General features: G+C 41.3%; 1 protein-coding gene across 1 annotated transcript in view; it reads right to left on the reverse strand.

Moving 5' to 3' along the window:
• Positions 1-8,790: 8,790 nt before the first annotated feature.
• LOC146009681 (uncharacterized) overlaps positions 8,791-27,717 on the reverse strand; it is a 30,995-nt gene continuing 12,068 nt past the window's right edge. The window contains exon 9 of the mRNA XM_083150140.1: positions 8,791-8,921. Within this exon, the coding sequence (XP_083006266.1) occupies positions 8,791-8,921 (131 nt within the window). The remainder of the gene's footprint in view (positions 8,922-27,717) is intronic.

The raw sequence follows: 27,717 nt of genomic DNA on the forward strand, positions 1-27,717 counted from the left end.
AACAATCGCTAACAAAATTTAGAGTCTAACAAAAGAATAATGACCGGTTTCCCTTAAATACAAAGGTGCAACAAAACAAGCGTACACCTGCAAATGCTTAGAAACATACAAATGGCCTCAAATGTTTAAGAAAATTGTTAAGAGAGTCTCCATGCCCTCCTTTTCTTGTCACTGAGTATATTTACAGATGTACCCCTGCTCATCCTGCATATAGTCATCTGCCGTAATATGGGCCTGATATGGATCGCAAAAGCAAAATCTTTCTCTAATGGGCAAAACCAGAGGGAATTCCTGATTCAGACCTGTTCATGCCCAAATCGCCATGCTAGCACGTGAGTGGATGTGTACGTGAACAAATCCCCTTGCATGTCGAAGAATGGAGGCTAAGGGGCAGATTTATTAAGCTTGGAGAAGAGATAAACTGGAGATAAAGCGGAGAAAAGGTAAAAGGAGATAAAGCACCAGCCAATCAACTCCCAACTGTCTTTTTCAAACACAGCTGATTGGCTGGTGCTTTATCTCCTTTTACCTTTTCTCCGCTTTATCTCCAGTTTATCTCTTCTCCAAGCTTAATAAATCTGCCCCTAAATCTTCTCGACGGTCAACTGCAGCCATCGCTCTGAAAAGTAAGTCCATTCTTACTTTTCTGATGCCAGCTATCCGCCGATTGGGGGCAGGCACTAACGTCATGTGACATCAGCCGCCCACCCCAAGTAGGTATCGGCATGCCTGCGTTCTCAGGGGAATGACCGTTTATATGGGGATGCCCATAAAACGCTGAGCGTTCCCCTGCTGCTGCCCCATGCCCAGCACTCCCTTCCCGTAGTGAACAGGGTTTGCACATACGCATATCATGAACATTGGGGACAAATTTGGACAGATTTGTGTGAGTTATTTTGTGTCTGTGCAGGGTAATTACTGGCTGTTATATTCTTACACTGCAATTTAGATTTCAGTCTGAACACACCCCACCAAAATCTAACTCTCTCTGCACATGTTACATCTGTCCCACCTGCAGTGCACAGGGTTTTGCCCATAAGAGAAAGATTTTGCTTTTGTGATCCATGCTGAATCAGGCCCAATGTGCGCACACGGCAGAGATTATATGCAGCTTGCCGCAACATGTGTGCACAAGCCCTCATATGGTCTTTGGCAAACTATTTACGGCAAATGTGTCGCATTTACCATGACTCAATGGGCAGTATTCAATTAACATAATCGCGGCGTGCAGCGAATCCTGTTTAGAATTCGCTGCACTGTCACCACATTCCGGAGGACTGGAGCCTTCGCTGCCAGCCCTCCCTGTCCCAGTATTCAATGCCGCCTGGTCTTGCTGCCCCTGATGGCGAATTTTAACCCCTGCGGCGTCCCGCAGGGAGCTGGGGGACGGCGGCAGGCAGGGAGATGGAAGTCTCCCTGCCTGCCCCAGAATTTATGTGGAGGGGAAGAGGACTCCCCGGGACCCAGGCAGCACAAGCTGTCCCCTGGGAGAGCAAGCAGGGGACCGGGTATTCACTGCTCCTGATCGTGCATATGTTATGATCGGGAGCAGTGAATATATGAATATCTAATGAGCAGCTCTCGGCTCCCGGCCCCCTGCTGGCTGTTATGTGTAAAAAAAAAAAAGAAAACATTTAAATTAAATATATATTAAATAATATTAATTTATATAATAAAAATAGCATGCCCCTTCACATAATAAAATTCCTGATTTTTTTACACCAAATGTAAAAAAAATACCACTTTATTTTACAAGTTCACATTCCACTTCACCATGAAAAAATGGCGATTTGCTACAGGGTGCACACGGCGAAAATCACTTAGAAAGACGGCGAAAAGTACACGTTGAACAGGGTGATTCACTTTCTGACACAAAAAATCACCTTCCAACGCGAAAATAGCACAAATTCGCCATCAAACATGGAGAACTGGCCTCTTTTAATACTGCCCAATGACTCAATGAGCTGAGATTTGTAGGCATTGTGCCAAAGTATAACTAAAGAGTACCCCGAAAAAGGAGTCTTCTGTTCTACTTGTCCATATAATTAATAACTCAAAGGATTTTAAAAGTAAGGTCTGGTTTTACGATAATTTCCTTATGTTTCATTTTTGCTGTTGCATAGCAACCTGTAAAACACGTATACCATATCAAAAGCACCACACCATCTAATTGATATTATACTTGGGCACATCATTTGGTGGAAAAAAAATATAAAGAAAGTAATAAATTCAGTAACACATGAAATGAAAACTATTGTGATGGAACTCAAATGTGTAATTGGATTGTAAAAGAGAAACATTTAGCAAATGTCCATTCATTTCTGTGTTCTGGAGTTGACAAATTAGTTTTAAAAAAGCAAAGCAAAATAGTTTTTCTTATAATTTTTTTTTAAAATACACATTTTATTACAAACTTCCTCTTTCCTGACATGATCAGTACCATGTACTTTTTTTTCACTCTAGGTACATTTTGTTGTATGTTACAGAAACAAACATACTGATTTGTTAATAACATGATATAAAAAAGGGTTTGTATATCTACAGCTTATATCATTTGATGAAAAAAAAATACGGTACTTGTTTCCTAGCACGGCGCCACCGATTTTAATTGTATGCAATCGGGTTGCAAAAATCGGGTCAATCGCATGCAATGTGATTGACCCGACTGACCCGATTGTTTACATTGGAACCAATGTTAAATGGTCCCTGAGACCCGATTTTACATTACTTCAGACGTATTACACGTACCCTCGCGGGGCTCCCTGCGCTCGCCACGCTTTGGGCTTGGTGGCTCGCTGCACTTGCCACACTATATAAAATCAACTCCACGCCAACGTGGATAGTGGGGGTATGAAAAGGTCGGAGGACGCGTACCGCCGCCCCTCGCGGGCTCGATGTGCTTGCCACACTTCGGGTTGGCGTTCATCGTGGGGTAGCGTTTACAATGGGGGGCATTTGACATAGAAATTACCCATCAGGGTGGGTATACAATCAAAATTTGGGTATGGGGGGCCATTTAACATTGGTTCCTATGTAAAATCGGGTCCATTGCATTGATCGCATTGTATGCCATTATAATGGCATACAATGGACCAGATTTTACATAGGAATTTAACATTACATACAATGCTTACAATGTAAAATCGGGCCGGTGGCATCAGTCGCATCGCATGCCATTATAATGGCATGCAATGGACCCGATTTTACATTTGTTGGGAAACCTCAAAAAAAGCCCTAAAATCGGGTCTGTCGGGTACCATCGCATACCTTAAGTTAAGGTATGCGATGGGACCCGATGGGCGCCGTGCTAGGAAACAAGTACCAAAAATACTATTGTGGTGACATATTGTGGGAATAATAATTTTATATATCATTTTGCACACTGTAGTTAACCCTTTGAGTGCCAACATCTCTGTGAGAGATTTTCATAATTTTATTATTATTATCCTTTATTTATATGTGGCCACAAGGGTTCCGCAGCACGCAGTTACATAATCAAAAAAGAGAAACAGTGACTTACAGTTGAAGATAATACAGGTGAAATACAGGGTAAATGATTACAGGAACCTCAGCCGATTACTGCAACATAAGTATCCAGGTGGTAGCAAACAGCATGCTTTGGTGCAGTTGAAGACTACTGAAGTAAGAAAGGATAAGCACATGAGGTAAGAGGTCCCTGCTCGTGAGAGCTTACATTCTAAATATCTGCTAAAAATGCCAGCGTCGCTCACATTTGTTATATAAATTCAAATAAAAAAATGTGTAAAAAAAGATTAGATTTACTATATACGGTAAACATTATAGGTCATTTTGATGAATAAAAATGTTTGTAAGTCAATTTTTGCACCAATTTTGATAAATTCACTTGGCACTCAAAGGGTTAAACAAATGCCTTACTGTAGATATGTAAGAAGAGCAGTAACCAATCAGGTGGTTGGCAATCCTGAGGAACACCTCAGCTCAGCTGGTGATGTACTGCATAGGAGAGAAATGCGGCATGTTTGTGCTGCAGATACAGAGACTGGAGCAGACTGTGGGTGATCCTACGGTACTTATATGTTAGTTGGCACCCACTAAGCTATTTGCTTAGTTTTCCGCATCCCCGCATGGGGTTCGCTACGCTCGCCACGCTTCGGGCTCGGTGGCTCGCTGCGCTAGCTACTCTATATAAAATCACCTCCATGCCGACATGGATAGTGGGGGTATGAGCGTACTATAGTGGCCGCCCAACTAACATATAAGTACCGATCCTACTAAGATTGCAGATCAGTCTGGGTGGCCATCAGGAGAGAGACACCCACAGAATGTTTTATTTATTAACTCAATGTGCAGCCATGGGCACACTAAGCTATGCAACCCTTTTTATGGGCCACTTATTTGTCCCAATAACTTTTTATTAGACAAGATTTCAATCTGGAAAGGATATATAGATGTACCTTAATTGTGCCTCAATAATAATATTCTGAATCATACATTTTAATCCTGTTTCATTGAAAACATGATTGTCTTCTTAGATTTATAGGAAATATTTCTACAAGGACGCACAAGCCCGCAAAAAAAACAGTGGACTCAACTAATGTACATACTGTATTTGCCACAGTTTGTCACATTCCAGTCTGGATTTGGAATATTCTTAATGCACAGTTTTGCAGATTAAGAAACAACTGCCTGATGAATGTGTTTACAAGTCCTAAGCAGTGGCGTAACAATAGCCCCGCAGACCCTGTGATTGCGGGGAGGCACTGTGTAATTGCAGGCGCCAGGGGTCTGTGGGACTATTGCAATGCTGCGGCGTCTGTGCTGTGGCTGGGACCCGCAGATTTACTTGTCTGCGCTGCGGTCCCGGCTCCCCTCCTCTCTTCTTCTGCTTACCATCATAAAATGTCCGCTCCCTGAAACTGTTTGCTATATGGGGGTGGACATTTTGTGATGGTCCATTTTCATAGCAGCAGAAGCCAGGAGGAGAGCTGGGACCGCACCGCAGACAAGATCTGTGGTCCCTGCTGCTGAGCGGAGGTGGTAAGGCACGGGCATGGGCGGCTGGGGGGAGGGTTGCTAAATTTACTGGGGGGGCGCGCTGCCGACATTTTCAGTGGAGGGGTGCATATATTATAGTTATGGCACTGGTCCCAAGCCCTCTTCCTCATGAAAAGAATCAAAGAAAAGGGGTTCCCAGAAGACCAGTTTGATAAATGCAGGCCTGATAATCCATTAATCCCATTTATCCCTGACTATTGCGTTCAGTGAAAAAAATGTCCTCAACAATTATAGGTATAACATGATTCTATCCTGTAACCAATCCTGCCTACAAGACAAGCTGTGAGAGCAGCCAACTCGAAGTAAAGTTTGGTGTTGACAGCACCTTAAACAAAGTACAAAACAGGACACTTGACTCAGCCTGAATTTCAAAGGTTTTCCCATGTGCAAGGCCTGGAAATAAGGAGTAAAAAGTAAGGATTTTGAATAGAACATTGACCATAAACATTACAAGATTAAAGCTAACAACACCTGTATAAATTATTTTAATATTTACTCACAGTATTAGAATGTTCTTGAGGGCTTTAGTATGTGTGGAAGACATATGTGAATATATCCTGAATAGAAATAAATGTTTTCTCATGCATACCACTCTCATGCATACCACAGTAGTGGCACTGCATGATGCAAGCACCAGTTGCCAACAGTAGTAGCGCTGCGTAACGCCCGCACCAGTTGCTGACAGTAGTAGCACTGCGTAATTACCGCACCAGTTGCCAATAGTAGTATCCCTGTGTAAAGCCAGCACCAATTGCTGACAGTTGTAGTGCTGCATAACACCTGCACCTGTTACTAACAGTATGAACCTCTCTCTCACACTTTAGTTACCTTAAAATCTAGCTGGCTGGCTGGCACTGCAGTTCATCTACTTCTCCTTCCTTTCATTAGATGTGCTCCTGTGTAGCCCCACCCCCTTCCACTTGTGTAGCTCCGCCCCACCACTCTGTTTAGCTCTGCCCCCTTTCCATTACCTGCTGTCATGACTGATGACATGAAAGGGGGTTGGGAGTCAGGAGGGAGCTCTGTGCTGCCGGCGCCGCTGCCTTTAATGCAGTGTGACAGTGTACTGGCAGCTGGCAGCCACAGAGCCTGAGGACAGCAGCAGGGATGTACAGCAGGGAGAGCGGCTTCCTGCATGCAACCATCCTGATTCCTCACACAGTGCACGCCACACACAGAACCGCGGGAGCAGCTTTGTGCGGTCTCACATGCGCACCAGCACTCCCACGGCCATTTTTACTTCTGTAAGAGCCGAGGCTGGCAGCAGCCATATTTGTTTGGGGCAAAGTGCTGTGGCCACGCCCATTAACCACGGAGATGGCGATGAGCGGCCTTTTCATGACTATTATGGGCTGGCCCACCGGGAAATGGCCCGGTTTCCCGCCAGGGCCAATCCGCCCCTGATAAGCCTTATCGCAGTGGTTTCAAAATAAAAAGTAGACATATCTTTTATTAAGATCTTTTTTCTGGCAATACGCTTCTCACACTGGTTGAATATATAATGACATAACAAGGTTGAATATATAATGAAATGCCACAACTAATTGGGATAGCAGTATGTAAAGGTAATGGTAGGTTGTGACCACCGTACTGTAACATCTTGGAACATATTGGAAATGCCCAGCCTTGCATCCATTGTGATCTGACATCGTGCTGCTCATGACAACGTGATATGAATTAATGGAGCTTGAACAGCGCATGATAGTGAACGCCAAATTCATAGGATATTTAATTTCTGAAGTTGTGTGGACATGTATATGCCTAACACTAATACGCCTAGAGATGTGCTAACTGCAGTATGATAACTTTTTGTTGACATACTGTAGCCTAAAGATCATTTGGTCACACCTATGACAGGTCACTTAAAAAAAATTCTAGAGCCAGTTGGATTTCCAAATACATCCCTGAGCCCAAGTGAAAGTACTGTAGTACTGATCCAGTTATTCAGTCAGCACTCAACTTATTATATTATGTTTCAATGTTTTCAACCTTGTTAACACAAACCGTAAACACCAGTGATTATATCTGTTCTGTTGACAGCCAGCTTCTGTTATATGCCGTTATAGTTAATGACATTTTGTCCTTCGCAATGCGTTCCAGTGATTTCATTTTTTTCTGTAGACGCACCACAGTTTCTCGCCTGCCTGCTGCTCAGCTTTTAAATATTCTTTAGCTCTGGGCATATTTAATGACCTTCGTTTTGTCTGGGCACCGTTACTGATGGGGCTGTTTGGTGTTTAGTTACTGCGCCTAAATTCTATGAAACTGCTTGGAGCCTCAACAGATGCAGATGAGCTGCTGTTGTTTGGAATGGATCAGTAGTTAAAGACCTCTTACATAATACTGCTGAGAGACAGCTGCTTGTAAGGCACTTCAAATGTTACAGTGATATCTGCCCCAAAGAAGGACAATGGAAAGTGAATCATGTTATCTATAGCACCAACGGTTAAGCTTTTAAAAATAATTTAAAAAAAGGTGCAAAACTTCCAAAGCTATACTGTATTACAGCAAATTATGATGTGAAGTTTGAAAGTGTGCACCTGTTTGCACAGGTGTATTCATTCATATCATGTACAAAGATACAAAACTATTAGTTGCAGGTACACTAGCGTGCTTGGTCTGTGTGGAAGTAGGTATAGAAAATATACTCTAAAACTAGTAAAAGTGGTTCTTATTGTATCTGTTGTGCTACATGAAGTTGCTGATAAAGTGGATGTCTGAGGTGCAGGTGCATCGTGGCCCCTACCTACACAACCTCACCTCTCTCTGATATCATCAGGCATGATGATGTCACACCCAACATTCAGTGCGACCACTGGAGGAGGAGGACAGGGGGAGGAGGAATGCTGGTCAGTGGTAATGGGATTCCCATAAGTAACTTTTTTTTCAATTTTGATTTCCCCTGCCTTAGGTTGCTCTGGGGCCCCTATGCTTGTGGCTCCCCTGGGCATAAGCTTACCCAACCCAGTGGAAAAGATGGCCCTGCTAAATTGGTCACAGGACTAGGAGTAGGTGATAGGTGAAGAATAGTTGCATACTTACGATGGCTGGAAATAGGGGATTATTCTGGTTCATTCGCAAAGGCACATTCACTCTCAAATGGACAATACCATATAAACTGCAGGTGGGGCTGATGTAACATGTGCAGAGAGAGAGTTAGATTTGGGTGGGTGTGTACTTTAAACTGATATCTATATATCAGTGTAAAAATAAAGCAGTCAGTTTTTACCCTGCACAGAAACAAAATAACTTACGAAATTTAACTCTCTCTGCACATGTTACATCAGCCCCCCCCTGCAGTGCATATGATATTGTCCATCTGAGAGCCAGTGAACCAGAATAACCCCCTTAGCTTATAGGAAGCACAGAAGATAATAAAAGAAATAGGGGCATGTAATAAGAGAAGAATGTTCAAATTATTAACGTCTAACTTTTTAATGGTTGCTGATTCAGTGATGAAAAATGTTTGTTCGCCACACCAGCGCAGTGACTTCAATGTACAGGCTTGGGCGTCCAATGCTACTATCACTAAAAAATAAATAGCAGAAAGAAACAACAGTGTATAAAATGGAAAAAAGAAGAAGAAAAAAATATATTATTTTGATATATTTCATTTAGGATAAAATACTTTATTTAAGTGCTTCTGTTTATTTCCGGTAAGAGTCCTCTACTATCGTCATCCTTGACGTATGAGTAGTATGAAATGAGTAGTGATAAGAGATTAGCGGATAATTGTATCAACCGCTGTACTTGTTAACTGGCTTCTCCATGCTTTGCACGGGAAAGCTTTCGCAAGAGAAACCTAGCAATAGCTATCACAAGCCATAGGTCCATATAGAAGAAGAAGAAGCACAAATTCAAGTTAAAAACCTGGGTCTTTGGACCTGAAAGAAAGAAAAATAAGGAAAAGGAGCAGTGGAGATAAGAAATGGAGTGAGAATAATTATTTAGAGCCAAGAAAAAGTTGTCAATCCAATTAGATGTAAGTTCGGTCCTGCATGTCATTATCACAGCAACCTAGAACTGGAAATGTAATTTGAAATCTAATTCCAAACTTGCATAGGTAGACGCTAGCTGTAGCCATGTAGGGGTTATTTGTATAGTCATATGATGGGGGCGTGGGCAAGGGAACACTCTCTGAGAGGCCCCACCCCCATAGGCCATGCCCCCTCCATTTTATAAGAACCCAGAAGAACTGTTGGAGCCCCTGGGTAAGGGGTACTCTGCCATAAGCAGAGTATATTAGGGACCTATACAGAAATGTGCATAAATAGACCATTTAGTCATATCTGTAGCAGGTACCTGGAGGCAAGTTCAAATACATGCTGACGATGACGATTATCAGTTAATCACTTCTAATATGCTGATGACATATATGTACAGTAAAATATGAAAGGTTACGCTTCTGTTACTATGTAGGCAAAAGTACTGCATACCTCCCAACTGTCACGATTACAGCGGGACAGTCCCGATTTTCGGGTCCTGTGCCGCTGTCCCACCCGCGGCAGGCATTGTCCCGCTGCGGGGGGTGGCAGTTGGGAGACCCCCCAATCTAATAGAATAGACGCTGTGCGCATGCGCACAGCGTCTATTCTCGTATGAAAATGAGGTTGCGGCTAATTAGCATAAGCCGTGCCCTCATTTGCATACGCCCACCCCTTTCCGGACGAGTGTCCCTATTTCATCAGCACAGAAGTTGGGAGGTATGCTATTGTACATTAGTCTTTTCCTAGTGTTTTCCCTTTAAGCCTCAGTTTTCGCTGTAAAAATGATTAAATACATGCAAACATTGGTTCCTTTCCCATGCCTATATTTACCATATAGGAAAGCTAACACGGAAAGTTTACCATATAGGAAAGCTATACATGCTATCATTGAGTCTCTAAATCAGTGATGGCTAACCATCACACTCCAGCTGTTGTTGAACTACACATCCCAGCATGCCCTGCATCAGTTTTAGCATGGCCAAATAGTAAAACTGTAGCAGGGCATGCTGGGATGTGTAGTCCAACAACAGCTGGAGTGTCACGGTTAGCCATCACTGCTCTAAAACTAGAACAACATAACAAAGGATTGGCAATACTTTACAAAGGAATCAGATGCCCGATTACCAATTTAACGCTTTTCATTTACATAAAAGATGTAACCTGTGCATGTGATTCAATAACAATATTAAAAAAAAAAATGTGTTCTTTTAAGTCCCTGAAAACAGGCAATTGGAGTCTAAGGAGACAGACAGTTTTTTTGGGTGATATTTGAGTTGCTTAGCAACACCTCACACTGAATTTCCCCTTTGTCTCTGTATTAAGGCTACCAAAATAATTTAATATCTAAAGCCAGGGTACAGATAATGAAAAAAAAATGAGTTTAAAACCAACACAAAAATAATAAAATGTACCCATTTCATTCACTTAGCTTGAATATGCTTGAAAAGCTTTTGTGTTAATTAATGGTTGCCCTGGAACAGTTTAATTTGTTCCCTCTCCATAGCTGATCGGGCAGCAGAGAAGTAAATGTTACTTCTGTCAATCAATGAGGAAGGCATTAAGCATGAGTTTTCTTCTCCGTGCACATTGTCAGCGGGCACCTCGCAAAGTGAGCGAGTGGGTGTATGTTTAAATGTAGATACTTTTCAAGCTCAGGAACAAAAAGGTCAAAACTCCCAAAGAAACAAGGAAGAGTACAATTTAATATAATGGTGCCTTTTCAAAGTGTTATTTTCTGTCCTCTTTCTGTAAAGATAATTTTTGGTTAGTGTGTTCTTTTCTCTGGATCTTACCAAAAAAAATGTATAAAACAAATATATGTTGTGACACAGCAGTAAAATGATTTAAGTCACCTTTTGATAAAACAAATGTGTCCATTATTATACACTTTGTCGCGCGGATTATATTAATCTCGGCACAGTATTTCAAGGTAAAGCTGAACAATTCTGAGCGGTGTGTGCAGTGAAAAGCAAATCGTGAGATAGACTCGAAAAATTGCTGGTCATAAAATTGTAATTGTTCACTTCAAGTTAATAAAAAAATTCTATAATGTTACCAAAAACTACAAGATAATGATGATTTGATAGAGTGCTTGGTTCAGAAATGTATGCAAAACCGATGGTTTACTTCAATGGTTATTGATCTGTGCATGTGCAGGATCAGCACTATCTCATGTGTAGATCAGTGGATGCAATCGGGGTCACAGTGCCCCCAAATCCGCAGCATGATAGACATGATGCTACCATCTGGTGACGGGGCTGAGGAAGTGCTTTACAAAACATTGGCCTATTAGCCTAGTCTTTGTATACAAGCCAAGGCCAGGGTCTGCGTTTTCTGACACAGATGTCCTGGCATCGTCTGTGTGATTACACTGTACATCTTTAATAACCTGAGGGTTAAGCACATGTCCGATGTTCTTGTAGATGCTGCATCTTCGGACACAGTAATGGATCAGAGTAGTCAGCGGGAGGTGCCCCTTTACACAAAAGGCCTCCTGCTGCATTTCCATACTTTGTCCCAATATCTGTGTCCAACCATGTTGATCTTACCTAAATTGCAGCTTTAAAAATATGGACATGCTATTACAAAAGCATATCCTTCTTTGTACTTCTTTCTTTTATTTCCTTTGTTAAGTTTTTTTTCTGGTCTTAGCCATACTTGCCCAACTATTTCCGACATTGGTGGAACTTGTGGGTTGTGGGCCCCTTTCCAAAAACATAATTTGGGCCCCCCTCCTCCACCCCTGCCCAAGTTCACAATATGGAACACTGTAGTGAGTGACAGGGAGAGACAGAAGGTGACATTAGAAACATAGATACATAGAATTTGATGGCAGATAAGAACCACTTGGCCCATCTAGTCTGCCCCTTTTTTTAAACATGTTATCTCAAACCATATTTGATCCTTATTTTTTTGTAAGGATATCAATATGCTTATCCCAAGCATGTTTACATTGTACTACTGTATTTGCGTCTACCACCTCTGATGGTTGGCTATTCCACTTATCTACTACTCTTTCTGTGAAAAAATTCTTCCTCACATTTCCCCTGAATCTTCCTCCCTCTAGTTTCAGTGCATGTCCTCGTGTTCTGTTGCTCCTCTTCCTGTGAAGAATGTCTCCCACCTGTACCTTGTTAAAACCCTTGATATATTTGAAAGTTTCTATCATGTCCCCCCTTTCCCTTCTCTGCTCTAAAGTATACATATTAAGATCTTTTAGTCTTTCCTGGTACGTTTTGTGATGTAGGCCATGCACCATTTTAGTTGCTCTTCTTTGTACAGTCTCTAATGTATTTACAGTATATCCTTCTGGAGATATGGCCTCCAGAACTGAACACAATACTCTAGGTGAGGTTGTACCAATGACCTATACAGTGGCATTATTACTTCTTTCTTTCTACTGCTGATACCTCTCCCTATGCAACCAAGCATCTGACTTGCCTTCTTCATTGCTTTGTTACATTGCCTACCTGCTTTTAAGTCCCCTGAAATAGTGACACCTAGATCCCTCTCTTCCTCAGTAGTTTCCATTATAGTGCCATTTATACTATATTGAGTCTTTGGATTTCTGAGACCCAAGTGCATGATTTTGCATTTTTTGGCATTAAACTGTAGTTGCCATTCTCTTGACCTTTTCTCTAATCTACCTAGATCCTCAATCATTTGTTTTACCCCTCCTGGTGTGTCTACCCTGTTGCATACCTTTGTGTCATCTGCAAAAAGGTACATTTTACCCTCAATTCCATTTGCAATATCACCAATAAAGATATTAAAAAGCACCAGTCCAAGTATGGATCCCTGGGTTACTCCACTTGTAACCTTTCCCTCCTTTGACTGTACTCCGTTTACTACAACTCTCTGTTTTCTGTCCTGCAACCACGCTCTTATCCATTCAACTATCTTAGAATCCAATCCCAAGCTTTCAAGTTTATTTAACAGTCTGCGATGTGGGACAGTGTCAAAAGCTTTACTAAAGTCTAGATAAGCTACATCTACAGCCCCACCTTGATCTATTACTTTAGTCACCCAGTCAAAAAAGTCAATAAGATTTGTTTGACATGATCTTCCCCCAGTAAACCCATGCTGTTTTGGATCCTGTAAATTGCTGGTTTTGAGATATTCTACAACTCTTTGTTTTAAGAGTGTTTCCATCAATTTCCCTACTACTGATGTAAGGCTCACTGGTCGATAGTTGCTTACCTCTTCCTTGCTTCCACTTTTGTGCAGTGGGACTACATTCGCTGTTTTCCAGTCCTCTGGGATTACTCCAGTAGCTAGTGACTGGTTGAATAATTCTGTTATTGGTTTTACCAGCTCCCCTTTAAGCTCTTTTAGTATCCTTGGATGTATCCCATCTGGCCCCATTGATTTATCTACTTTCAGTTTTGAGAGTTCTGTGAGGACTTTCTCCTCTGTAAATGTACTTGTCTCTCCATCAGTTTTCTGACTATACTTGCAACTTAACTGTGGCCCCTTCCCCTCTCTTTCAGCAGTGAATACTGAGCAGAAATAATTATTAATATTATTTGCTATTACATTGTCCCCCTCAAGAAAACTTCCACTCTCTGTCTTCAGTCTAATTATTCCACTTTTTGTTTTTCTCCTTTCACTTATATACCTAAAAAAAAGTTTTCCCCCCTTTACCCACTGGGCCATTTTCTCCTCAGCCTGTGCTTTTGCACATCTGATTACCTTCTTAGCCTCCTTCTGTCTAGCAAGATACACCTCTTTGTCCTCATTCTTCTGCGTCTGCTTAAATATTTTAAAGGCCAACTTTTTTGCTTTCACAATACTTGCTACTTCTTTTGCAAACAACAATGGCTTCCTTTTTCGTGTGTTTTTCCTAACTCTTTTGACACAAAGTTCTGTTGCTTTTAGAATTGCACTTTTAAATTTTTCCGACTTATCCTGCACTCCTTCCAAGTTCTTCCACTCTGCCAAAGAATCCCTTACAGAGTTTCCCATCTCTACAAAATCATTGCATTGAGAGGCAAATGGTGACTGGAAGAGGCAGAGGGTAATATGGAGAGGCTAGGAGAGTCAGAATGTGACATGGAACAATAGAACAAATTCAAGCACTTTATGTGAAATGGAAGTGATGGGGGCTTGATGATGTGACTCTCGGCACTCATTGTGCATGATGTTGCGATTAGTGACACTGCCATGGTGGACGGAGCCAAATCATGTGATTTGCTGACATTGCTTCCCCACACTTCCTCACAGCAAATTGTACACATTAAAATGTGTTTGTGCTTAGTGGATACAATTAAAAGTTTTGAAATGCAATTGGCAAACCTAAAGAATCTTGAATTAAGATTGAGACCATGCATATGAAGCAGCCATTGCTTGGGAGGGTTCAATAGGAACTCTCTGCTGGCTAATTATGAGAAGGGTAGCCCATAGGCTACAAAATGCTAACAAAGGCTTACTATCTTCAGATGGCACTAGTTATGGGAGGTAGCACTGGAATGCTTTGCATTGTAGAATTTGGTAACTCTCACAGCATCGCATTCTCTATAGAAAAGGAGGGGGGTTACAGCTGCAGGGGAGAATTGAGGGATTCATAGTCATATTGCTAAAACATATCCATGTTGGTTCGTGTTGGCCTAGAGGTCAGTTACCTGGTCCTGGCATCCCTTGTGTCTTCTTTCATGTCCTGCTGGTCATTTTAGCAGTAATTCCAGCACACATACTGGTAGCTCAGTGGCATTATGAAGAGCATTTTTTCCTCTTCCTAACTGTAAACCCTACCCCTAACCTCAACCCTGCCCATAGTGACTAAACCGGAACTTCCTGGTGGTACCTAACCCTATCAGCATTATGCGAATGTAGACTTTTCAAATAGTGATGTTGACATTGTGAACATGTCAACCTTTTGAGGATAAGGACATGGTCCCTGTTGAACATGTCGACATGCTATCATTAATATACAGTATATAGTGGTGGGGTTGCAGTGCATTTCAAAATTGAGGTAGCCAGACCAACTTCCAGTGGCTCCCAGCTAGTAATGTTTGGCTACGTTTGGGACTGTTGGAGTTGCTCCCCTACTTGAATTTTGGACTTGCACTGCAGCACCACATGAGAATCTGTCACCAATGGATAGTGTTGACCTTTAGAGTATATACCCTAGAAATATCAAAGCATTCAGATAGTCTTAGCAGATCAGCTGATTCACACTCATGAATCTGATTGATACACACAACATAATGATCAATATGGTACAGATAGAGCAAGCTCCATCTTTGCAGGGGCTGGCGATAGATTCGCCAGCCCCGCCAGCGGCTAGCTTCCGCCAGGGGCGCGCGCACAAGACGCTCATGCGCCCCTTTGCAAACGGAGCCTGCCGCCAGTCCCTGCCGCCTCCCCCACTGGTCCCCCCTCGCTTCGCCGACCCTCCCCCCCCCCCAATTGGGCAGCGTCTCCCTGAAGCGGAGAAAGGCAGGGAGACGCTGCCCAGCCTCCGTGATACTGGGATGCACATGCGTGTGAGACGCACGCGCATCCCAGTCTCTACCGTCGGCGCTCGCCAGTGCAAGGGATCTGTATATACATATTTAGTTTCAGCACATACACATATTGGCAAAAGATACAACAGTCCCCAGTCTCTATAAAATAATTCACAAATCTTGCAGGATGTTTTTGTTCCGTATTCACCTTTAAAATTTACCATTAAGAAACCATGCTTTAAGGGACATATCAAGAGACCAGTGGGCCAATTTGCAGTCTCCATTTAGACCCCCTCCTCTGTAGCCTGCAGCGCTCTGCAGTAGACTGTATCAGTGCTAGGGTCACTAGGTGCCAGAGCCTAATGTACATGAACAGGTCTCTGGGGGAAATGTTGCAATGGCAATTTTCCTGGAGATTTATTAACATGCATGAAATGCTGGTCAAATGTTCACCATGCTGCAGGCAGCGGTCTCTATAGGGATAAGCATTCAAGAAATGGGTACATGGTGTGGTCCTCTCTTCGACCAGGAGCCCATGTGCACTGCACTCTTTGCACCCATTGTTTCTTACTTATAACACATACAAGATAAAAGGTAGATGATGTCCTGATGTGGTTTCAAAGAAATAGCATTCATGCCTTCCATCCTCCTTTAGACCAACATTTAGACATTATCTTTCTCAGAAATGTACATAATACAATGGCAATACATGGCCTGATTTATGGCTGTTGGGGGTGGGGGGGGGCAGTTTGGAGTCCCCCTGCCCGATGCTGCTCTGCAAACAAGTGGTGAATAAACGCTATATGCATGCACACAGCATCTATTCATGGAGGCAGAGAGACAGGGGACATGGCTTCATGATTGCAAACATTCCACTAAAGCCACACCCCATTTACCTGAGACCACACACCCTTTTCAAGAACGTGCATGGCAGGGCTGTGCGGGAGTCCCAACTCCCAATTCCAGATTGTTGAGAGGTATGCATATGCAATCCTTAAGGAATCAGGTATAATGTACACTAATATCCCTTTCACAAGTGATAAATAGTTGGTAAGACAATCGCCTGGGCGCTGTAATTCTCGCTGTTTTGCTGCCTATCCTACACCCTAAAGGGTTATTCCTAGGTAACCCGGATAGTAGTCTTGAAGAAGGGGTTTATTGGATGTGGGATATGGCGCTACACCGGGTCAAGCACGATATGTGAGTGGGGATACTTAGCTTGGGTATTCTCGGGTTCTTTTTTTTTCCCCTTTTTTTCTCTTCTCCCTCTTAATTCTTCCTTCGTGTGTTTTCTCGTCCAAATTTTTTTCCGGAGGAAAACAGAAGGAATACAAATATTTTAGGTTGGAACGGGGTTGAAATTTTATTTCCAAAATATTATTATTTTTGTCCCAGTTTTCTGATATTTCTCACCTCACTTACATATGTATGTAGTGAGGGTAAGCTTATCTGGGTTTCTTTATGTTGGGTGATGCTTTGTGAGAGGCGTACCTCACTTACACGTTTCTGCAAATGAGAACTCTCATCAAGGTATCTTTATCAAAAGACTGCGTACCAGTACTCACGATTGATGATATGTGTACACGTGCATCAAGGTATCTTTAATTAGTCCAGACTGACTTTTTATCCAGTAGAAAAAGGTTTTTATTTTACAGTATAAAATTTTAAAATATTTTCTTAAAAAACGGAATTTTAGTATAATCCGTACATTTCTACCGTCTGCTGGTGGAGGAGCACTGTTGTCCCCTTTAGGAATAGGGCAGGATTAGTGTTGGGCCACTGACCGGTAAGTGGACTCCACAACTGTAAGAGAAAATTCTCTTTGTCCTACCTTTTTCTCAGGGGGCAATCAGGTTCCTCAAAAAAGTTTCCAGCAGAGAGTTAGAATCCAAGGTCAACTCAAAAGCAAGTCCTCCTGCCGACGCGTTTCGAGATGTGCATCTCTTTGTCAAGGCATGGAGGACCTGCTGGTGTGCTTGCTTTATATGAGTGAGGATAATTCAAAGATGGCTTCACTTCCTGTTCCTGTTTCCGTTTTTCTTATTGTGTAATTAGACAAAAAATTACACAATACAATAATGTTAATACACAGTGTTCAATGGCCATTTAAAAGTATAGTAAATGAAACCATTAATTTAAAGCTTACACGATAATGTTCCTGTTATCCTGGGTGTATAAAGATGGCGGCCGCTACTTTATAGTATTATGCCCTAGGTTGGGTGTAGAAAGATGGCGCCCGACATTTCTTCCGTTTTGAGGATACAAGTATGTATCCGTATGGAGGCTAAGGGGTAGTTAGAAGGGAGCTGTTGTGGGTGTCAGCGCGTCCTCTTTAGTGGCGATGAAGAGCTATCCACATTTCGGGAGATGTCCGTCTGGGTATTTCTCCGCGTGGGTGTAGTAAGATGGTGTCCGTCATTTTGCTGGGATCTTCTAGTCGGTGGGTGTAGCAAGATGGCGGCTCCGGGATCCTGTGTTGGGCGTTCTGCTGGTGACGCGGGCGTCGTTGTTCCTCCCCCCGCTGTGTGTAGTGAGATGGCGTCTTTTAGTCTGCTGAGATTCTCTATTGGACGCATGATAGGGTGTAGCAAGATGGCGTCCTTCAGTTCTCTGAGATCTACTAGTCGGAGGTTTTCTACTGTGACGAGTGTTGCTATGGATACACGGAGACTTCTTTATCCCATTGCTTTCTCTCTTCTTATTTGTCTAGACTGTGGAGGACATTTTTAGACGTGAATATATGGCATTTTTGAATGAATGTCTGTTGAAGTTGATTCTAAGGAGTAGAAAGAATATGATCAGGACTTTTTTTTTTTTTTTTTTTTTTTTTAAATGAATGAGGTAGTTTTATATTTCACAAATGAATAAGCAAATAAAAATATAAATATACAAAAATGTAAATATAAATATAGGGAATGTGAGGATTGGAGGTGGGAGATTTATTGCTATTTACTCTCCTCTATGCATAAATGAATTTATGATTATTGATTATAGGAACCATTTCAATTCGAAATCATTATTTAGTCCCTTTGGTGTTAAAGTTTTCAAATCGAATATTAATTTCATTTCTGACTTGGCAAGATTTGTTTCAATGTTTTTATCCTTCCAGCTTGATTTTATTTGTTTGAGGCCCATAAATTTTCTGATGTTTGCTGTTGAGCAGTTATGTTGAATTTTAAAGTGATTGGAAAAGTTATGAGTTTCCAGTCCTTTGCGAATATTTCTTAAATGCTCAGACATTCTTATTTTTAATGGGCGAGTTGTTCTCCCTATATATGAAAGACCACATGTACATTCTGCCAAATATACAACGTTGGAGGAGTGGCAGGTTATGAAATCGTTTATCTTGAATTTTATATTGTTTACCGTGACACAGGTGTATTTGGATGTAGTATCTTTTATAGTTCTGCATGCCATACAGGTTCCACAACGGTGGAAACCTTTGGTTCTAATGAGGTCTTTGGTTAGTGTTGGTAGAGTACTCTTTACTAGTGCATCCTTCAAGTTTCTAGATTTGCGGTAAATGAAACAGGGTTTTTCTGGTATCAGGTCTTTTAAAACCTGATCTCTCTGAAGTAGATGCCAGTGTTTTTTCATTATTTGTTCCTGTTACACCCAGGATAACAGGAACATTATCGTGTAAGCTTTAAATTAATGGTTTCATTTACTATACTTTTAAATGGCCATTGAACACTGTGTATTAACATTATTGTATTGTGTAATTTTTTGTCTAATTACACAATAAGAAAAACGGAAACAGGAACAGGAAGTGAAGCCATCTTTGAATTATCCTCACTCATATAAAGCAAGCACACCAGCAGGTCCTCCATGCCTTGACAAAGAGATGCACATCTCGAAACGCGTCGGCAGGAGGACTTGCTTTTGAGTTGACCTTGGATTCTAACTCTCTGCTGGAAACTTTTTTGAGGAACCTGATTGACCCCTGAGAAAAAGGTAGGACAAAGAGAATTTTCTCTTACAGTTGTGGAGTCCACTTACCGGTCAGTGGCCCAACACCAATCCTGCCCTATTCCTAAAGGGGACAACAGTGCTCCTCCACCAGCAGACGGTAGAAATGTACGGATTATACTAAAATTCTGTTTTTTAAGAAAATATTTTAAAATTTTATACTGTAAAATAAAAACCTTTTTCTACTGGATAAAAAGTCAGTCTGGACTAATTAAAGATACCTTGATGCACGTGTACACATATCATCAATCGTGAGTACTGGTACGCAGTCTTTTGATAAAGATACCTTGATGAGAGTTCTCATTTGCAGAAACGTGTAAGTGAGGTACGCCTCTCACAAAGCATCACCCAACATAAAGAAACCCAGATAAGCTTACCCTCACTACATACATATGTAAGTGAGGTGAGAAATATCAGAAAACTGGGACAAAAATAATAATATTTTGGAAATAAAATTTCAACCCCGTTCCAACCTAAAATATTTTTATTCCTTCTGTTTTCCTCCGGAAAAAAATTTGGACGAGAAAACACACGAAGGAAGAATTAAGAGGGAGAAGAGAAAAAAAGGGGAAAAAAAAAGAACCCGAGAATACCCAAGCTAAGTATCCCCACTCACATATCGTGCTTGACCCGGTGTAGCGCCATATCCCACATCCAATAAACCCCTTCTTCAAGACTAATATCCCTTTCAGATCGCACCTAATTACCAGGTTTATGACACTTTGTTGCAGATTCAACCCGGTAATAGGTGAGATCTGAAAGGGCTTACCGGGTCAAGCAAACTGGCAGGGTTCTTACCAGTTCGTTGCCGGCTTGCTGTGCAGTGCGAACGGGTAAATCATCGGATTGAGTGACCTGGTTCCAGTTCACACTGATGGAGGAGGCAGTGTTTTGAGCAGCGCCAGCTCCAAACTCTCCTCCTTCCCCTGCCCCTGATGATGCTCCGCCCCATCCCCACTTGACATCAGCGAACCGGTAATATTGCCAGTCTGCTGAAGGTGCCAGAAAGCAAAATGCAGGGTCGCATCACGACTGAAACGTTTCAAAGTCCGGTGTAACCTTGCATTTTGCTATGTGAGAGCAGTATATGTGAGCATATAGACCTATATGGTAATTTTACATATCATTTTCATACTTTTTTATATTCGTTATTAAATATTTTGAATTTTCTATATATGTGTGTTCTGATTAAACTCAATTCCTTATATGTGTGTTCTAATGTCAGTTCTGCAATACTAGCATCAGCTTTAGTTTTTTTTTTTTAGTGCAGTTCCATTTTTTAACACGCACCTGTAGATGTATTTCAATCTCAGGCAGGGAAAATCACATGCAAGCATATTGACATTCATATGTTTTCATTTATGTGTGCATCTCCAGATGCATCAAACCCTAGTACATTAGTGATTGCACCAGAATCAGAGATATGCAAGGGATATACAGAACTTGTGTATACAGTAGGTATGAATTCGACCCACTACAGCATAAACATGTGATTGATAATGTTAGCAGTAAATAATACACATTACCTTATTTGTACACAAAATAATACTGTAATGTAGTGTCCTATATCAAAGAGAAAATCTGAAACGTAATTGTAATTTCATAAGAAGTTCAACTGATAAAAGGGCCGCTGCAGTAAAAAGGCAAGCGGTACTGGTAAAGCTATTTTTTTATAATACAGAGGACGAATCCCTGAAGTTTCTTTTAATCAATGAAATAAAGTGGATTATAAACGTGGGTACTAATGAATGATGAAGTCTTAATTATTAATATAATATCTGCGACTCAGAACATTATTGTCAGCCCTCTTTTTTATTGTTCTGACTCAGACTATATTCAAATGGTTCACATTATTCATGTTTTTTTTTTACATTCGTATGAATTTGTGTGTCTTCTATGTCATAATATATTTTATTAAATCCTAAATTGGTCTACGATTAAATGGTAAAAAGGTTAAGCACTTGTTAGAGAAGACACTACTGTAGGTTGCTTTGTGCAGTATATTTGTCCATAAAAGTGCCGCTAACTGAAAGGTAAATGAGTTACATTAGAAATCTACTGTGACTGTATGCTTAATTTCCAATTTTAAACAGCGACAAAGTATCAGCTTGTATTTATAAGTTAGTAATTGCGTATGCCACTGAAACTGGCTTCTATTCATTTGTTATTGATATTTTTTTAATGTGGTATAATACAGTTCTTAAATAAAATAATTATATTATGAACACTGTGGGGTACTGGTATCAATACAGTGCATCAAAAATAACACATCTGAAAGCTTTTGTTATGGCATATGCTGTTACAGTAAAATAACTATGATTACAATATACAATAGTTTATCATCTCTCTCTCTCTATCTATCTATCTATCTATCTATCTATCTATATATATATATAGATATATATATATATCTATATATATATATATATATATAATGTGTCTAGTGTCTTATTGTGTCTCCGAAACACTGCCGTCTGTTGGCAGCGAGTGAAACAACATCTTTCTCTGTCACCTGCACAAACACAGAGGCATTCACAAGGTAGCAGACTAGCTTTCAAAGCATTTGCTTCGAGCGGGCTTACTAGTTTAGACAGTGGTTCCCAAACTGTGTGCCGTGGCTCTCTTGGGTGCCTCGGGACACTTGCAGGGGTGCCTCGGGTTGGTAGTACAAGACCAACTAAAATTATTTATGGTCAATTATTTATGGACAAAACCAGTTCTGGTGACTGTCAATCATAAAATATGTGTACAAACAGAACCCTTTACAATATAACTGAACCTAAGGATCACATATAAACACAATTTACTTAATTGTATTTTTTTTTGGCCTAGGAGTGCCGTGAAAAAACGTTTGTATTCTAGGGTGCCATGATTCAAAATAGATTGGGAACCCCTGAGTTAAGATATAATTAAGAAAACTTATCGAGTGCATGTTCTAATACAAAATCTAGGCCATTCAGTGGCAATGATTTATTTATTTTTTTATTATACTAAAAAAAAAAAAAATAAAGCCTACTAAATACATTTATTTCCCATTGTGGCTAATTAAATAGCCCTTTAAACATGAATGAGACTTGTTTTATAATATAGAAACACAGACCTTATCTGGCAGATTAACTTCCTTTACAATAACACCACATTTAGGAGACCTGAAAATACACTCAGGAAATGGTATTACAGTAGATACTGAGCAAGGAAGGATATACAGCACTCAGATAACTGAGAATAGAAGGTGGGGGCAATGACTAATCTCCCCCTTCTTGCAGCATATCCCTAACCTTCCCCCATAGCCTAACCCCAACTCTAATGTTAACATTCTGGCAATGTCAACATTACACCAGGCAACATTCTTACATGTTGCTTGTTGACATTTTGACATAATAAACATAAAGTGTGTGAAATTGTGGTGTTGACATTATGGGGTGAATGTACTAAAGCTTCTAATCAGATTCTGTCTATCATTTCTCTTTTGCATCCTTGAAAGTGATAGGCAGAATCTGATTGGTTGATATGGGCAATGTCACCTCTTTTAATTTTTAGTAAATTTAGCCCTATGACTGTCAACATTGTAAATGCCAACATGTTTACTGCATCCCATTACAGTGTCCTTGCATTGTATGATGAACACATTTTAATGGATACATTACTTCAATTGTTCCAAAATGTATTATCGTGCCTCCTATATTCAGCTGAAATAGCATCTGTTCTGAGACATTTTATATTAGCATATTATACAGAAAGATGAGGTTTAAGCACATTTGTGTGTATAATCACAACCATAAGTGCCCCATATAAACAGTGAAATATAAAGTACAGATCAAGTGGTCCATTATATCATTTATAGGGGGATGTAAGAAACGTGTAGTTCTAATAAGCATTAAAAGTCTGGTTTTAAAGATACATAAAATGTAAGAGGTGATACCATTTTCTCGCTGTCAGGACCTGCTTATGGGATAGGCCAATGTGACAGTTGCCTTAGGCCCCAAGCTGCAGATGATCCCAAATCACTAAGATGGGGAGAAAATTATTTTCGAAAAAGGTGGAATACGCCTGCCTGTATGTGAAAATACTATATGTACAGACTTACTGCACAGGATCTGCCAGGTGTGCCTACTGCACAGGATCTGCCAGGTGTGCCTACTGCACAGGAGCTGCCAGGTGTGCCTACTGCATAGGATCTGCCAGGTGTGCCTACTGCACAGGATCTGCCAGGTGTGCCTACTGCACAGGATCTGCCAGGTCAGGTGTGCCTACTGCACAGGATCTGCCAGGTGTGCCTACTGCACAGGATCTGCCAGGTGTGCCTACTGCACAGGAACTGCCAGGTGTGCCTACTGTACAGGATCTGCCAGGTGTGCCTACTGCACCGGATCTGCCAGGTGTGCCTACTGTACAGGATCTGCCAGGTGTGCCTACTGTACAGGATCTGCCAGGTGTGCCTACTGCACAGGATCTGCCAGGTGTGCTTACTGCACAGGATTTGCAAGGTGTGCCTACTGCGTGTGAATGTGATCTACATTCACAAAAACATACAGATTGACATTACTGATCAGAACATTAAACCACATCTGACCATACTGCTCCCATTCCATAATAGACCATGGCCATGCCCCCCAATGGATGACATTAGGGCCGAGATTCTGGTTGACTTGCAAAGCAGCGGGATTTTGGGGCAGGATTACGAATGAAACCCCCCAGTAGATAAGGCACACTTTTTCTTCAAACTAATTGGTTTTGACAGGTCCACGCCCCTTTTATACAGTTTGTCCACGCCCCCATTTATCCGCGTTTGATATCAAACTTGATAGCGCGTGATAAGCCCGTATCACGTTTGATATGAAAGTGGTATAAATAATATTAACCCCCCCCGTATTAAAATATAATTGGTTTGATACTGTAACTTCATACACTGATATTGGTTATGTGAAATAACACATATATAAAGTACGCTTAATGTTATCTTAATCAGCTGGTAGAATTTCTAAACATAATGCTAAAAAAGTTGTTAGAAAAATATGGTATACAACAGATATATAATTCGTAGAACTGTAGATCTTGTTTTATATCAAATTTGATTTGTGTAGGATGTCGCGCAACGCCGATCATCAAAACAGCCGGCTGAAAGCCAGTTATTATAACGTATTAAAGCCGGGGAGTTTTTGCGGCTTTGATAAATATTATAAAGCTTTGAAAAATAAATTTAAAAGATCCGATGTGAGAAAATGGTTACAAGAGCAAGACGCGTACACATTGCACAAACCGGCTAGAAAAAACTATAAAAGGAATATGATATGCGTATCGGATATAAATCAACAGTGGCAATGTGATTTGGTATCACTCATAGATCTGGCAAAGCACAACGACGGCGTAAAATATATACTAACCGTCATCGATATATTCAGTAAGAGGGCCTGGGCTGAAAGTCTGACTGCTAAGAGCGCGACGACTGTCGCTAAGGCTTTTGAAAAATTATTCCAACAGGGGGACGTACCGCGGAAACTACAAACCGATAATGGTAAAGAGTTTCTAAACAAAGTCCTAAAAAAGTTGTTAGAAAAATACGGTATACAACATTTCACAACCAATAATGATGTGAAAGCAGCCGTTATAGAACGCTTCAATAGGACTTTAAAAACACGAATGTGGCGATATTTCACGGCGAATAATACATACCGATATATAGACGTTTTACAAGCGTTCATTACCAGTTATAATAACACATACCATAGAACGATTAAGCGGGCGCCGAATGAGGTGGATGGCTCTAATGCGCTGGATGTCTTCAAGACGATATATGGCGATTACTTTAGAAGTAAGAAAACAAAGGCTTGTTTAGCGATCGGGGACCACGTTCGTATCTCAAAATATAAGGATATATTTCAGAAAGGTTACGAACAGAGTTTTTCTGAGGAAATATTTGTAATACGCGGAGTGAACACTAAAGGACTTAAGCCGCTTTACACGTTGGAGGATCTCTACGGGGAGGCTATAACGGGTAGTTTTTACCCCGAAGAACTTCAAAGTATACCGAAAAACTATAATAGGATTTACAAAGTGGAGAAGATTTTAAAAAATAAGACGGTTAGAGGGAGGAAACACGTATTAGTCAAGTGGCGTGGATACCCCACAAAATTTAACAGTTGGGTCGCTGCATCGGAGATAAAAGATATATAAACAAAGAGGAAGATGGATGACAAACCCTTCTACATAACATTGCCGAGTAACGCCTCAGCCGATACATTTCCACAAAATAAGATTTCTGACTATACCACAAAGTTAGCAAGGCCGATAGACTTAAGTGGAGATTGGGAAGTAGCTCTTACAGAAATACAATACCCACACACCTGGAATACAATCGATGTGCGTGATTGTGTGTTGAAAATAACAAAGTGGGATGGGACGAGCGGTACAGCAACGAGGGTTTGCGTTAAACCGGGGTTTTATGAAACCATCGGGGCGTTACTGTTTTCTTTCAACGCTGAAATTGACCGACATAAACTGGATGGTTTAAAACTATTGTACGATCCGCTTGAACGAGAGATAATCATCGACAACAAGGCGATGTACAACATCACAGCCGGTCCTAAATTGTCGAGAATACTGGGGTTATACCCGAAAACTAAGTTTTTAAAACCGTGCGCCGACATCAGCGGCGGGCAATATACGCTCTTCGTGTACACAGATATTATCGAACATCAGAGGGTCGGTGATAGTTATGTTCCGTTGTTGCGTACCGTTGAAATAAAGGGCCGTAACAACGAGATGGTCACTATACGGTATGAGAAGCCCGATTATGTTCCGTTGTGCAAGACGCATTTTGACACTATAGCCATAGAGATAAAGAATGATCAGAACGAAAACATGTCATTCAAGTTTGGGAAAGCGAACGTGAAACTACATTTCAGACGCCGCAAATCCGAATTTTATTAAAGACAATGGTGGCCGTTAAAAATTATGGCGACCCGGGGCTCTACGCGCAATATTATAAAACACAGGCCGGTAATGGATTACCCGGTTTTCACGGCAGCGCGTATATGTACGGGTGCGGTTTAGGTGGAATTTTTCGAAGCCTGTTCAGAAAAGCGGTACCGCTTTTCCGAAGAGGGCTGGCGATAGCAAAGCCCCACGTGAAGAATGCAGCACGCAACATCGCGAAAGACGTCATCGGACAAGCCACAGCGGCTGTTGTGAGCAAAATACACGACGCAAATCAAGCGAAGCAAGATGGATCAGGTTTAATCTATGCCAGGAAAGGGGCGGCTAAAAATAAACGGAAGCGGGCAATACGACTTCCGACATGGTGCAGACCCCTTTTAAACAAAAAACGGAGCAGACGCGGCTTAATTAAAAAAAGGAAACCGAAGCGAAGGGTCGGTGATATTTTTTAAGCATGTCTTTCATACACAATGAATCCATGGAATGCGCAAAATCTGAACTTGACCTTTTTGACGTACCACCGACGCAGACCAGCGTAGAGAAAAGCCTCTACGTCGAAGTTCAACCTTTGGCGGCATTATCCGAGACCGCGCCGCTTGAATTCTACATAGCGGCCAGCGGTGAACACTACTACGATCTGAACAACACGTTGCTGTACGTGACCTGCAAGATCGTACGGCCTGATAACACGGCTATACCTCAAGACGCCAAGGTCGCTCTTATTAATTACCCCATAGCAACTTTATTTAGTCAGGTTGATGTCACATTGGGCGATAGGCTAATATCGCAGTCCAATAATCTTTACGCTTATAGGGCCTACATAGAGACCATACTGAATTATAGCTCAGATGCGCTATCCACAAAACACACAACTGGATTATTCTACAAAGATGTGGCTGGAGAACACAACACAAGAACCCTGGATGGTGTAAACACAGGGTTTATAAAAAGGGCAAGAACAACGGCACAAAGTCGAACGGTTGAATTATTGGGGCCGCTACACTGTGACCTTTTTCATCAACATAAACTAATATTGAACGCCGTGGACTTGAAGATAAAACTCATCAGAAACAAAGATGCTTTCTGCTTAATGTCTGCTGAAGCGGAGGCCTTTAAAATTCAGATTGTTGCAGCGTCCCTGTTTGTGAAAAGGGTTCAGGTCTCACCCGCCGTCCGGATTGGACACGCCCAGGCCTTACTGACCACCAACGCCAAATATGCGATCGATAGAGTGGGCATGAAGATCTATAGCATACCGACGGGGAGTCGCGTATTTAATTTAGAAAATCTGTTTTTAGGACAGGTGCCAAAAACCGTTATAGCCGCTTTTGTAGATAATGAAG

This window comes from Crinia signifera, chromosome 6 (genome assembly GCF_055691185.1).
Source record: "Crinia signifera chromosome 6, ASM5569118v1, whole genome shotgun sequence".
NCBI lineage: Eukaryota > Metazoa > Chordata > Amphibia > Anura > Myobatrachidae > Crinia > Crinia signifera.